Here is a 14,505-nt window from a genome sequence, read left to right as displayed (position 1 = left end):
CTGTGTTCCAATGGCCCTTTATCACTCCCATCACTCCTGTGTTCCAATGGCCCTTTATCACTCCCATCACTCCTGTGGTCCAATGGCCCTTTATCACTCCCATCACTCCTGTGTTCCAATAGCCCTTTATCACTCCCATCACTCCTGTGGTCCAACGGCCCTTTATCACTCCCATCACTCCTGTTTTCCAAAGGCCCTTTACGCACTCGTTCATTGTGTAAACCAATTGTTTCTTTTCTCTTCCGTGTTTAGGGACAGCAGGATGAACTCCTCTCAGGGGACCGTGGGCAGCGATCCGGTGATCCTCGCTACCGCCGGATATGATCACACCGTACGCTTTTGGCAAGCTCACAGCGGCATCTGTACCCGCACAGTGCAGCACCAAGACTCTGTATCCTTCCGAGCGACCCTCGCTTTCCTGGGGCAGCCCGGCGCGTTCAGAATAAAATGTACTGATAGTACGGGGCGTGCAACATCCAACTGAAATACCAGAAGAATAAAGCAAACCATTCTTACATCAAAAATAACCTCTTCCTTCAGCTTTCTGGTTAGTTAGAAGTGGCCTCTCAGCACCTGCTTAATCTCCCTACATAAAACCTGAGCGAATGCAGGTGGTGGGACTCCAGTGGCGTGTTGATGAGACCCTTTTCTCCACGCCTGCCGAACCCGATCACCAGCCTCCTACGTTTCGGAGCTGTTTAATATTAAAGGTGTTCCAATCCTTACCTAGGAAGTGTCGGTATTTGTGGCAAACGGGCGACTTAGATGATCTTGAAATGTCAATATTTATAACCAAATTTACCTTGACCACAGGTTTTTAGCAAGTGAATGCTCTTGAGGTTACTCCAGACCGGAGCATGATAGCCGCTGCAGGTTTGTCTTTTTTTTTTTTTATATATATATATATATATATTATTTTTTTATTATTACATTAAGGATCATTAACTTTTTATGATGTTTTAAAGTAAATGTATTCTTTACATAATGGGACTCCTTAGCTGCACCTTTCTCTTTGGTTTACGTCTAACTTTAGTTGAGTTTTCTAATGTATATAATGCATGTAGACTGAAATATATTAAGGATTGAGCTGCACGATGTTGCCGGAGAGCCACGTTGACTTTCCTTGCTCTCCAGGCTATCAGCACATCCGCATGTACGATTTGAACTCTAACAACCCCAATCCTGTCATCAACTACGATGGAGTCAGCAAGAACATCACCTCTGTGGGATTCCATGAGGACGGCCGCTGGATGTACACCGGAGGAGAAGACTGCATGGCGAGGATTTGGGACCTGAGGTGACCCACAGAGCATCACAACACCCTGATCAAAAGCTTTGCAGGCAGGAGATACGAGCTAACATTAAAGCTCACCTACTGCGGTGCTTTTATTTTAACTGCTTCCCTGCTGGACTGTTCACCTTAGGGGGAACACTGACACTTATTATTCTGCAGGCCCTGATTTAGACCCCTCTATCCCCAGATCTCGGAATCTCCAGTGTCAGCGAATCTTCCAGGTGAACGCACCCATCAACTGCGTCTTTCTTCACCCCAACCAGGTAATCTGAGGGCGATATAGTTGCAAGAGCACTGGGCACACTCACGAACCCGAAATTCCTTATCAACCCCACTGACAAGACTGAAAATAATAATAATAATGCCTTTTTTCACGTATTACATTGTATTTGGCAAAGCTCTGGTGCTGAAAAGGTTAGCAGATGGCAGCCACCACCCCCCAGCTCTCCACGAGAAGCTGCAGCACAGAGCTTCTGGCATTCTTCTTCATTGCAGTCACTGATACACGCCGTTGTCAGCTCTTTGGCCAAGGTCCCAGTTGTTCAGTTCTGTCTCATTCCCCTGTGACCTTCTGATCGACCAGATTCCATTGTCCAGGTCAGGTGTGATCCCTGAGACTTACCTGAAAGATAGGATTGTAGTCACAATGCCACCTTGTTACTTGGGAGACACCTTAGACAAAGCCCCTTTGTTCACTTACATAGCTTTGGTGTGTTCGGTTCTTCCAGCCCCCCTAACAGGCCGGATTATACGCTCTGTGCAGATACAGATCTCAGGGTCCGTGTTCTAGAAACTCTAAATCTTTAGTAGAAACCTTAAACGTCTGTAGCTTACAACCTTGCTTGCGTGACTAGCTACTACTACACGTGAGGCGACATGACCAATTCCCCCGTTATTTGTCGGGTTCTATATGCACTGCGCCTAAAATGTGTAATTATGGCTGGGTGAAGATGTTTTTAGAACGCTGATCGCTATCACAAAATGTGTCCCCAGGCTGAGCTGATCGTTGGAGACCAGAGCGGAGCCATTCACATCTGGGACCTAAAAACCGACCAGAACGAGCAGCTTATTCCAGAGCCTGATGTCGCCGTCAACTCGGTCCACATCGATCCTGATGCCAGTTACATGGCAGCTGTGAACAGCTCGGTGAGCCTTGGGTGGGGGATTTAGCTTGGCGAGTGGCGCGGGTGACGAGTGTTGTTTGCTGACGCAGTCTTTTCTTGTAGGGAAACTGCTTTGTTTGGAACCTGACAGGAGGCCTTGGAGAAGATCTAACCCAACTAATCCCCAAAACCAAAATCCCAGCTCACAAGCGCTGCTCCATGAAGTGTAAATTTAGTCCGGACTCCACGTGAGTACACGCTGCATCCGCCTGATTTACTGTATGTTAAAGTATCATTAAACTTTATTACACTTCACGAAATGATTAAGCAAATGTTACTTATCTTAAGCATTTGAATAGAAAAAAACTGAATTACTTGCTATATCACCGTTCACTTCCTTCTTTGTTATATTATTATTTGAAATACTTAAAATAATGTTTAAGATTCTAATTATAAGTGTGTGGCTTCTAGACTGCTGGCCACCTGCTCTGCGGACCAAACATGCAAGATCTGGAGGACCTCAAACTTTTCCCTAATGACCGAGTTGAGTATTAAAAGCAGTAACCCCGGCGAGACCTCGCGGGGCTGGATGTGGGACTGTGCCTTCTCCGGGGACTCCCAGTATATCGTCACAGGTGAGGAGCCATTATTACACTACCCGTCTCCATCTCTTATCGTCGTTAACGCTTGTGAGCTCCCATTATGCTCTGCCAGCATACTAAACACTGTGCTTCAGGCTGGCAAGGCATCATGGGGGTTGTAGTTCCGCAGGAGCCAGATAGCTAAGTAAACACTCATGCTCCATCATGGTTTCTCTTATTTATTTTTTTCTCAGCATCTTCTGACAACCTGGCCCGGTTGTGGTGCGTCGAGACCGGCGAAATCAAGCGGGAGTATAGCGGACACCAGAAGGCGGTGGTGTGTCTGGCCTTTAATGACAGCGTGCTGGGGTAAAAGTGCCGGTCAGGTGCTTCCTTCGGACATTTCTGCTGCCCTGCTCCGGGCAGAGCGAATGAGTCTCAGGACGCAAAGTGCTCGTGTCCATAAAAACACGAGGCTCTGAAGGCGTCCGTTGTACAGTCAGTAAATATAGTAAATAGAACAGAGCGGCGAGTGGCGCGGGGTAGGTCCAAGCGCCATTTCTGATTAGGTGTCCTTAACGCAGGTTAATTTGCACGCGTCTGGTCCCCGCATTGTTATAAATGTGTTTTGGGTATCTGACAGCTCTGTGTGAGGATGATGGGTGAGGATAAGTCCTGTTTGTGAAATCAAGTTTAATAAAACCGTTATATATGGGGAAAAAGTTTTGGCTTTTTAATTGTGTTAATAACCTTTTAGTCTATTCTCTGCATAACCATTTAGACTCGGGACTCTGCTGGGAGACCCGGGACTGTCTGCAGGCTAAGGCAAAGCATACAGACTGGGATCTCTCTGCAGCGAGTGGCAGAACGTATGGACAAACCCCACATCCACAAATTCAGATTCATTAACGTGATTTATTGAGCGCATCACTCATCTACCCCTCCTCTGCCAGTTCTGTCACTTTAATATATGAAACTACACTAAGTGCCCTTTTGCCCGTTTGTAGAGAAAGCCAGCTATTTCCAGGCTTGTAGAACAGCTAATTCCCACAAACCTCCCTCCCCACAAAACAGGGAACCATTTAATGTATTTGTGCATAGATTTCATGGTGTCTTCAAGGTCAGGCATGACGGGGATCTCTCTGGTATGGCTGGGACCAGTTGTGCGCCGTCATGTATGAAGCTTTAGGTGTTGTGATCTTGCTGTGGTTCCGAGGAGTATCAGGTTTGGTGGGAGCAGAGGGGTCGCACCTTCTATTCGGTAATACAAATAATATTAATAATAAAAAACTAAATTTCCCCGAATCTTGTGCAATCTCTGCCGGAAAGCAGAGCAGGTTTCGCAGGGACCGGGTTCCCGGCTTGTGCGACGTGGATCAGTCGGGCAGGTAGTAAAAACATACAGATACGCAAATGTTATTGGGGAAACAGATATCGATGCAGAGGTAAATGAGACGTTGCCGTGGAGGACCTGTCGGGATCAGACAAGAGCATTGTGTTATACCCACTTTTCTAGAAAACGGCACCCTGGCAATAAAGTGACGTCGTGACGTACCCTCTCCTTTCTTCACCCAGTATATAGGAAGCTGGTCACATAGTGCTTGCACCGGTTCCCCAACAAGCTCATGGCTGACCTTCCGTCCTCCCAGGACTCCCAGAAACTCTCTGTAGTAACGGGTCTTATTCTTCTGTGAAAGGACGGCCTCGTCCTGTATGTAAAGAAACAAAAACTCAAAAGAAACCCAAAGAAACAGCCAACATCTACAACAAACTAAATGTGGATTCATAAAAACATCTCTCTGTTGGATTATTTCACCCCAGTAGCAAGAGCTTGCCAGACGCGACCTATAAGAGCCTGGAGTCAATTCAAACAAGAAGGACATTATGCTGAGTTGTCCTCACATTAAAGCAGAATAGCATCGTCTAGCTCCATCTTTATATAGAATGTCCCACCTTGGCTTCCGACACATTTAGGATCGGCTGTATGTTTTCCAAGTCACGGGGCTCCATTCTGCGCAGGAAGCAGGAACGTTCCCCTGCAGCCTTATAGCAAACCAGCCCCTGCGGGGTCACAAGGGTTAAAGGGGTTAATTCAATGCCTTATAGAAAGAAAAGCCCTTAGAGGACAGGATCACAAGAAATAGATTTTGTAAGAGGACACGGGATGGTCGTTTGGTCTGCTTCTGCTCCAAAGCTAGACCAAGACCTCACTTCATGGCCTTTTCTCTATAAAGGCTTTACATAGATGTCAATGAGTCCTTATGCTGCTTGTATGCACGACAGTGGGGTCTATGCATGAAGGTGATTCTGGTGCGGTGTTTACTGCTTATCACCGCCAGGTAGGAACACTTCTTTGGTTGCTACGTTGATAGGACCACCGTTTAAAGGCCTCTGTAGAAGGAAGACCATGAAGTGAGAGAAGAGCTGCTGTGGAAGCAGAAACCTGTCGCATGATTGATATGTGAAGCGACGTATGATATCAATAGTTAAGACACGACCCGCCCCTTTTTAACATACCGCGTGTGCACTTACATGCTTGCTGTCGAACAGGACCACAGAAGTCTGGTTCCTGGCGGTCACCCTGTAGGTAACGGTATTTCTTCTCTTGTCGGTAACCGCAGACTGGTTTACCGGGGAGCCCTGGGCGTTCTTATAGGTGAGACGGACAACCTGCACGAGGGGCTAAACATCAAGGTCAATTAGAAGACTGCCCCATAAGGTGTGAAAGCGACATACCTCTCAACAACCAAGAGGGGCACTTTAGTTTCAGGGGTGTGGTTAGAGACGGGGCTGGGATGGGGCTTTTTATGTGACTTTGTGCCCTATTGCAGGGTATTTATGGGACATTTAGAAGAAAAACTGATTTTATCTACACCTTTTTAATTTATAAAGCTATATCTTGCTGTTTCTATGCACATTATTGGGACTTTTAGGGCTGTAGAACCCTGTAATAGCCAGAGGACTTTAATACTTTAGATTGTAAGCTCGTTTGATCGGGTCCCTCCTCACCTGTACGTCATCTTGTTATGTTATATACTAATTGTTATGCCCTGTCTACTTTTTGTACAGCGCTACGGAATCTGATGGCGCTATATAAAACAATAAATAATAATACTTTGTGGGACATCGGGGTGACAGCCTATTTAACGTCTCTCTGGCGTAAAAATAAGTACCAGTGTTACTGTAAAATAGTTCAGTTGCACTGGAACAACCCCGTTTGGCCAGCAGAGAAACCTCTATGGGAAGGAATTCCCATCTAATGCCAAGTCGCTTCATTCCACGAGTCGGTAGAAGAAGGGAAGGACATTTCGGACACGCATTTCACTCCCTTCCTCCCTCCTGTATCAAGTGTCCATTGTGTTTGTTCCAAGAACCGCTGAAGGAACGGAGAAAGCCATAGTAAATGTCCTTTGGCAAGTCTTGAGGAACATCTAGTAGCCCAACTGCTATGGGCTGTAAATCCCAATATGCTCAGCCTGCCTTGATTTTTTTTATATCCATAGCCACGGATGGCCGGTGTCTATAGCCTTCAATTTAGATGATTGAGTCAATAGCATAAATATATATGTGGCAAGAGATGGAGATGCTATGGAGTCCCAGGTCGTTGTTGGGTTATCATTAGGTTCTGGCTTTTAAAGGGAAACTGTAGCTCAGACACGCACATCTGCTACGTACCAAAAAATCATGTTTTGCAATATAATTCACAAAACTGATGTAAAATGAATACCTAGGAAGTAAAGCGGGTGGGCTGCGCTGCTGAGTTAATTACAAAACCTACCATCTTAAAAAAAAACATAAAAAGGCTTTGTGATCAGGGTATGGACAAGAACATGGAGGAGTTGGGTGAAAAACGGCACTTAAGAGGGGACCACCCCTCCCCACCATCCATCAATCCATGGAGAATCCACTTACAGCCAGGATAATGTATTATTAGATAAAGGACAACCTTAACCCACCACCCGTATATAACATCTGTTGGGTCTTTGACCTTCTGGATGCCCCTGACCTACACCTTGAGTGGTATTTGGACAGAGAAGACCATGAACGGGTTCCATCTTTGATTTCCTCCATCCGTCCTTCAGCTTGTACCCAAGACAAGGATGTCTGACGTGGTCCTCCTGCTCACCTTAGTTTTGTTCTCTTTCCAGCCCAGAATTCCCACCACGCAGATGCCCACGATTGAGAAGAGCAACGCCGCAGCCAGGAACCCCCAAAATATTCTGGATGGAGCTTTGGATCTCTCTGGGGGTCTTTGTTCTGTGTGGGGCTGAGGAACGAAATCATAGTCAGGGAAAATGATAATCACAAAGTCGTACGGCAGGGGCACGCGCATGAGCAGAAACCTCCAGAAACATTGTTACTTCTATGCACTTACCATCAAGTAATTGTAACAATATACGGCTGATGATCCACTTCAGATGATTGTCCTTCTATCCTTGGCTTCTCACTTTGGGGTGCATTGGGACATTAATGGCACGGCACATACACCTTGTCTATTGCCCAGATAGAGGTGACCTAGTAACCTTCTTACCTCTCCATGTCACTTTGGTAATCAATTAACCCTATTCGTCTCGCCACTCTCTGGGGGTCTATTCACTAAACAGGGAGTTCACAGGGCAGTTTGCAGGAGAGTTGTGGTTTCGGCTCCTCTACTTCACTATACTTTATGAAGAACCAGCTCCAGCGAGCTTCTGCTGACCGTTTCTAATATATAAATAAATCCCAGATTCCTTCAATCTACTCCGTCATTAAATTATACATTATACAGGGTCAGCTTGGCCCTTCGCAATGAAAAATGAAGTTAGGGAGTTAAAACTCAACCTTCCCCTTTGTCTCGCTATGCGCCAAAACGTGAAAATTCTGTTTCCATTATCTTGTTGATGAATAAAAATGATAAAAAAAATAATAATATTAGATTCAAGAAAGCGTCCATCAGTCATGACCCAAGATGTGCCTTACAATAACAAGCCGCACAGATCCTTTACTGAAACTTTTTCTTAAAGAATATCTCATAGTATCGAGTACACACACTACAGTTCAAAAGTTTGGGGTCACTTGTTTTTTAAAGAAAAGCACATTTTTCCCCCTTAAAATAACATTAAATGTATCAGAAATTCAGCGCAGACGGGGTTAATGACTATTGTAGCTGGCTGATTTTTAATGGAATATCTTCATCACTCCCATCACTCCTGTGTTCCAGTGGCCCTTTATCACTCCCATCACTCCCGTCTTCCAATGGCCCTTTATCACTCCCATCACTCCTGTGTTCCAATGGCCCTTTATCACTCCCATCACTCCCATGTTCCAATGGCCCTTTATCACTCCCATCACTCCTGTGTTCCAATGGCCCTTTATCACTCCCATCACTCCTGTTTTCCAATGGCCCTTTATCACTCCCATCACTCCTGTGTTCCAATGGCCCTTTATCACTCCCATCACTCCTGTGTTCCAACGGCCCTTTATCACTCCCATCACTCCTGTGTTCCAATGAGACGTTGTGTTTGTTGATCCAAGTTTAAGTTTAAAAGGCTAATTGATCGTCAGAAAACCCTTTTGTAATTATGTTACAGCCAGAAATGTCCTCGTTTTCCATGAAAACAGCTGAGTGACCCCAAACGTTTGAACGGCCGTGTATATGGATATTTTTATGTTGTACGAGTGATGGCATCTCTACTAAAGTGTCTGCAATTCCCAGTCCTAGCGAGCGATGGTTTAAAAAGAAGCACCAACATTCTAAGAAGGATCGAGTGTGGGTTTTGAGCTAATAGATCCCCCCGTCCAGCGACAAGGCTCTTACCGTTGGCTCTCTGCTCCCCTCCATACTGTCCTTCAGTTATGGCAAATCCCGGTAATGTGCAGCCTCTGCATGGTCTAGGTACTGAGTAGGGTGAAGGACACGTCCATCATCACTCCAGCTGAGGGCACTACTGTACCCAACCGCTCCAGTCGGCACTCACCGCGGCCAGGAAACCCGAGAGGCAGGAATGTAACAATCGCTGAGCTGTGATGGGGAACTGGGAGGAGGAAAAAAAATCTAATTCCCCTTAGAACGCGAGCTAGCGAGATGGAAAGACAAACCTGGGCTTTGTGTTGCTAATAAAGGCACCCAGCGCTCCCCAGCTGGAAAGGCCACCGAGTGCAGAAATTCCTGGGCTTCATCTGATCTCGAAAAACAAAGCCCAAGGAAGCCTAGAAACTTTCTACTGAGAAAAGTCCTTGCAACAAATACATTTATTTATATGGCGCCAGCAGATTCCGTAGCGCTGTTACAATAACAAGCTGGTACAGAAAGAGCTTGTGAGCTTACAATCTAAATATTGTGATGTTTTGGACCGGCTTTATGGGTGACATCAATCTTAGCCGATATTAATCCTGTAATGGTGCAAATGGAAATGTAGGGAGCAAATGCCCCTATAGTGGAGGAAACGTAAAGGGACAGGGCAGGGTAGTGATGACTGTGATTACCCTATAGGTCTCCGCACCATGTGCTTTTATCTTTAATGCCCTTCGAGCCGCATAGAGGAACTGTTTGCTCTCTGCAGATTGACCGGTCAGTTCACATAGGTTCGGGTCATCGCCGAGTCTGAGAGGCAACATAAATGATTTAACGCAAAAAAACAAGTTTCTCTACTTTAACTGTAGTTGAATTTACTGATTTTTATCCAACTCAGTTGACCAACAGAACAGTCGACTTAACCCCTTGTGACCGGATCATTAGTGGAGCTAAACTACCTCTGATAACCGAAAGCCCCCCTGTATGAAGAAAGGTTGAAGAGACCCTCCTCTTTTCATCTTTTCATAGTTATAAGAGATCCTCATCCTTGTGTTATAAGCCAATTAACTCTAGAGCTTCCAAAAGGCAGGTATCACCAATGCTGCAGTGTATTTAACCACAACTATGACCCCTTCAGTTACACTCCGCACTCCGCTCATCGTCATTTGGAACGTGTGTGTTTGTGTTTATAAATACAAATAAATACAAGCCATCGAATAAAACTGCAACATATTCTATTTTATTTCCTTATAATCAGAGCATATGATGTATTATTATTTATTGTTTTATACAGCACCATCATATTCCACAGCGCTGTACGATAAGCTCAGTGCTTAAAGAGTTCATTTTAAAGCAAAGATAGACAAATATTATTGCTGGCTATAGCTGGGTGGATGTTTCCTAAAAACATTAACATAGTAAAAGGGGTTTCGGTATTATGTGTAAAACCAAAATTCAATGAAAACCATCCCTATGAAACAGTTCACATATATCCTGCGAGTCCAGTCCGAGTCCACTTAAGTGCCATATTTTACTGGTTCCAGTTCCATTAACCCTATACCCAATTATTACATTAATAGCTGCCTATCAGAGACGAACCCATTCATTTGAAGATTTTTTGAAGTGCTCTGGCTGCTTTGGGGTTAATTTTCAACTATCAATGAATTGTTCAAACAAAACTATCCTAAAGAAATATTATAGTATGGCCGAGAATTCTGGGATTTTACAATATTAAAAAAATATTTGCAGAAACGTTGAGGCTCAATGACTTGTCCTTCAAAATATTTATATATTTTTTTTTAATAAAAATATCCTTAAAGTATCCGGTCAGATCAGTTCACGGGCCGGCTGCGAAGAGTGATGTGTTTTCGTAACTCAAAATAACTGCTTGTTTGTTGTTCTTGCAGCTCATTTGAATTACAGAACCGGTGTGAATTTTATGAGAAATAAATTACCCGAGCATAACGGAGTCCAACGATGAGATTTCTCACTAAATATATCTTTAAAAAAAAAGCTGAAAGGTTGTTGAACATTTTCATTGCATAGAATTATTTTTGCCATTATATTTCCTGCTCGCCCCATTAAAACGCTAAAGATTAAAAGAGGAGCGCCAGCAGCGCAATCATACAAAATAAATATATATATATATAATAATTTTTTTCACTGATTAACTGTAAACTAATGCCGAACAGGTAACCCCATAACTTGTAAGGTTACTACAGAGCCGAGGTGTGGAGCAGAAGACGGTGGGATCTCTTTGCTGCATAAATTAAAAATGGGTAATATCTCTGCCCAATCGATGCTCTCGGGGGGGAAAATACTGATTTAATGATCCTGCTCAGACAGTGCCGGTAACAGGTCTGCAACAGAGTCTACGTAATAATCCGGAACCATGGAGTAAGACCCGTTCTCCTGGTGAGATTTTGCATCTTCAAGGCTGGAGAAGCCTGTGAGGGTCAGAAGAGTACGGATTCCACACGTTGAACCCATCTGGATATCCGTGTCCAGCCGATCTCCAACCATCACGGTTCTACTGGGTTCCAGTCCGCACTCCTTGACCACGCAGTCGTAGATAAAGGAGCTCGGCTTGCCGATTACCTGGGCTTTCCGGTGGGCTGCGGTCTCCACGGACCTCACCAGGCAACCGGTACCTGAAGAAAACCAATGGGACAAAATTATTTTGGTGGAAGTTTAAAAGAAGCACATAAGATATTGATTGATATTGATATTAGTCTTGTGCGCGTGGACCAAAAACGATTCAGAAAAGTCTTTTGCTTCGTTTGGCCAAAAAAATCCTGCCCATTCAGTTTCGGTGGGTTAATCCACGTTTAGCGGCCGGGTTAATGGAGCGGATAGCAGGGAGAAGCGGATGAAGAAAAAAAAAAGTAAGAACAACAAGAAGAAGCGAGAAAAAAGGCAGGGACGGAACGTGCAAAAGGACAACAAACCGACAAAAAATGACGTGGCTACCTGGCATTTATTGTTATATCAGCTTATAAATCCCTGGTAAACAAATTATACAAGTTATACAGACCCCCAATTCCTTCCTTGTTGTAAGAAACCGCCAAATATGTTAATGTGGATGAGGTTAATACAGTGAAGGAGGTTAAGCATGTGTGGAATAGACATAAAGCTATCACCCCCCTGAAGTCCTCCACTGGCTCCCTATTACCTTTAGAATTCAATCTAAAATCTTGGTACTAAGATATAAGGCCCCCATAATACTGGCCCCATGATACAAGCCCCCTCCACATTACTTCTCCCCTTTCTCTATTCCTTATGTTTGTCCTCAACCCCAGTCCTTAAGATTGTAAGCTTGCGAGCCGAGCCTCTCCACCTAACGTATCGGTTTGTCTGTCAATTATCGTCTTGTCAGACCCCTTGAATATCTGTATTGTAAGAAGCGCTGGGTAAATTGCTGGCGCTATATAAATAAAAGATAATAATACAAATAATAATAATAATCTTTCTAGATGCATAAGGTCGGAGACTAAGTATTCAGGAATCGGGCCACGCATTCTTTTTCCATGTTGTTTTTAGCAATTATATATATCACTGTATTTTTTCCTCTTTCATTCACGTAGAACGCACCCATATTCCTGCCTTCATGTGGATAGTAAATACAGCGAGGAATATTTTTAAGTAAGCAATAGGGCAAACTTCATGAAACCGATGGAATATTACTGGTGACAGCTCCATATTTAGAACTTTGCCCCCAAATCCTGTTCTTTTTACCTTATAAGGGTGTATGTGTCAGACAGGGGCAGGTGCTGAGCTCAAGATGTCATTATAGGGACTTGGGAAACAGTAGCCACTACTTCCTCATTCTACATTAACCCTATAGGTTTAGATGCTATAAACCCATTGTTAAATGGACATCGGCACCCTTTTTTATTTTGGGGATGCTTCACTCACTCCAACAGCGAACCCAGAAACGCCGCTTGTATATACACCATCCAGCATATTACTGACATTGGGGGTTTAGTTAATAAGCACCCACTGTTTAACATCCCTCACTGTATTAGCCTCTCCCACTTCTGCCAGGAGGCTGCTCCATTTATATGCAACTTCTTTCTTTCTTAAGAAGTACCTGGTACAGCTCTGCCCCCCTCCAGGGGCAATCTGGTGTCGGTGTTGGTGGCAATAAAGAGGCAGGAGGGGTCCTGCAGGTACTGGAGAGCCCAGTTCAGCTTCATGTAACTAAAGTGCTCATCAAAGCCAACCACCACAGCCTTGACATCGGGGTCCTTCGCCACCCCGGCCCAGTCGCTGAACCCCCCGGTTACCGGGTCAGGCCCAGGTCCCAGGTGAGGGATCCCAGCCCCCTCCAGCTCCTGGCTCAGGGCCCGGCCTCCGATCAGGTACACCTTCCCCCTGAACTGGACTATGTCCCGGAGGTAGACCGCCGTACAGTAAGCCGTGCCAAACACTTCCTCCGCCGCTGCCCGGAATCCCAGCCGGCCCAGCTTGTCCGCGTACATGACTCGGGTCTTGGTGCTGTTATTGGTGAGGTAAAACACCCGCTTCCCCTGCCGTTTTAACTCGTTAATAAGCTCCGGTGCCCCGGGTACGGCCTCGTCTCCCCGCCACAAGACGCCATCGCAATCGAAAAGAACCGTATCTACCGACGCCAGGAACCGGCGAGAGAGTTCACCTGAGAGGCGAGAGCACTTGGAGGCGGCCATCTTTACTCTGCGCGCTGCAACCAAACCTACCAAAGAGTACGCTGTCCTCCGGAGACGTGATTGGCTGGAGGCGCGACGCACAGGCTTCTGAGTGGCTGGGACGCGCAGCTAGCAAGTTCGGCAGATCCCACCCAGCAGGTGCATGCTAGGGTAAGGATTTTCGAGGCAAAGTTTGGAGGGTAGTTCTGTCACCATGGCAGCCAAAGTCAGCAGGAGCAATGGTTACTATGGTGATAGTACAAAAAATGGTTACCATGGGAATAAAATCACTTATGAAACTTTGCATTTAAAATCATTATTTACATAACCAATAATGAATAAATTAGTGGATTATAAATAATTTTAAATTCATTTTTGCATCCAAATATCCTTAGAATAAGTAAAGACAATGTGTGTAGAAACCGGTTATTTTTAACGATTACTGGCACATTAATGCATACGACAGCAGAAAGGTCCCTTTAAATGGTCATGGTGTCCCCCAGCAAATGAATGAGGGGGTTTTCTGCCCAGGCTTGGGTTAACGTGTATGTGTAAGCGTGTGTGGTATGTTGGCGTGAGTGTGTATGTGTAAATATGCGAGTGTGTAAATTTGTATGTGTAAGTGTGCGTGTTGGGGCAAGAAGAGGCCACTTGATTTTATCTGCCCCTGGGATCAAGGGTGCCATTTCCGGTGACCGTTATCAAGAGCCCAGTTCATCAAATTTTGAAAAGAATATTCTGGAAACAGTAGTCTTTCCATATTTTGTCCTAAAAAGGTGAGAATCCCAAGTGTATGAGTTTCCAAACCTAGAACAAATAGGGAAATATATATATATATATATATATATTGGGCTTTTGCCATTTGCAGTCATTATAAAAAATATTATAGGTCAAACTAAAAAAATTAAATGTGTTTTCCATAATTTTTCGTTTCCCGATTTAACGTTTCCCGATTTCCTTCATTCTAAATGATAGTTGACATGGATGGTTTCAATATACAATATGTATAATTATAATTAATAATTTATTATTTGTGTAGGTAAAATGAATGAGAGACGGGGAAGATACGGCTGAGAAAAACAAAGCAAAC

At 44.6% G+C, this 14,505-nt stretch overlaps 3 protein-coding genes across 3 annotated transcripts; 1 reads left to right on the top strand and 2 right to left on the bottom strand.

Annotated features, from left to right (window-relative positions):
* Nucleotides 1-232: 232 nt before the first annotated feature.
* Nucleotides 233-3,700, top strand: MLST8 (MTOR associated protein, LST8 homolog). Its single transcript, XM_053470464.1, has 8 exons — nucleotides 233-391; nucleotides 822-873; nucleotides 1,135-1,297; nucleotides 1,482-1,557; nucleotides 2,288-2,440; nucleotides 2,521-2,645; nucleotides 2,869-3,032; nucleotides 3,233-3,700. The coding sequence occupies exons 1-8, from the start codon at nucleotides 263-265 to the stop codon at nucleotides 3,349-3,351; spliced, it is 981 nt and encodes a 326-aa protein (XP_053326439.1). The 5' UTR covers nucleotides 233-262; the 3' UTR covers nucleotides 3,352-3,700.
* A 455-nt stretch (nucleotides 3,701-4,155) lies between these two features.
* On the bottom strand, nucleotides 4,156-9,185 carry BRICD5 (BRICHOS domain containing 5). The gene is made up of 6 exons (XM_053470466.1): nucleotides 8,776-9,185; nucleotides 7,105-7,245; nucleotides 5,511-5,660; nucleotides 4,932-5,039; nucleotides 4,534-4,687; nucleotides 4,156-4,449 (listed from the first exon to the last, which is right to left on the bottom strand). Exons 1-6 carry the CDS (start codon nucleotides 8,797-8,799, stop codon nucleotides 4,355-4,357), a joined length of 672 nt encoding a protein of 223 aa, XP_053326441.1. The 5' UTR covers nucleotides 8,800-9,185; the 3' UTR covers nucleotides 4,156-4,354.
* A 1,447-nt stretch (nucleotides 9,186-10,632) lies between these two features.
* On the bottom strand, nucleotides 10,633-13,474 carry PGP (phosphoglycolate phosphatase). Its single transcript, XM_053470465.1, has 2 exons — nucleotides 12,842-13,474; nucleotides 10,633-11,402 (listed from the first exon to the last, which is right to left on the bottom strand). Exons 1-2 carry the CDS (start codon nucleotides 13,434-13,436, stop codon nucleotides 11,077-11,079), a joined length of 921 nt encoding a protein of 306 aa, XP_053326440.1. The 5' UTR covers nucleotides 13,437-13,474; the 3' UTR covers nucleotides 10,633-11,076.
* Nucleotides 13,475-14,505: the final 1,031 nt, after the last annotated feature.

This window comes from Spea bombifrons, chromosome 7 (genome assembly GCF_027358695.1).
Source record: "Spea bombifrons isolate aSpeBom1 chromosome 7, aSpeBom1.2.pri, whole genome shotgun sequence".
In the NCBI taxonomy this organism is placed as follows: Eukaryota; Metazoa; Chordata; class Amphibia; order Anura; family Pelobatidae; genus Spea; species Spea bombifrons.
This window is presented reverse-complemented; position numbering and strand designations above follow the sequence as displayed.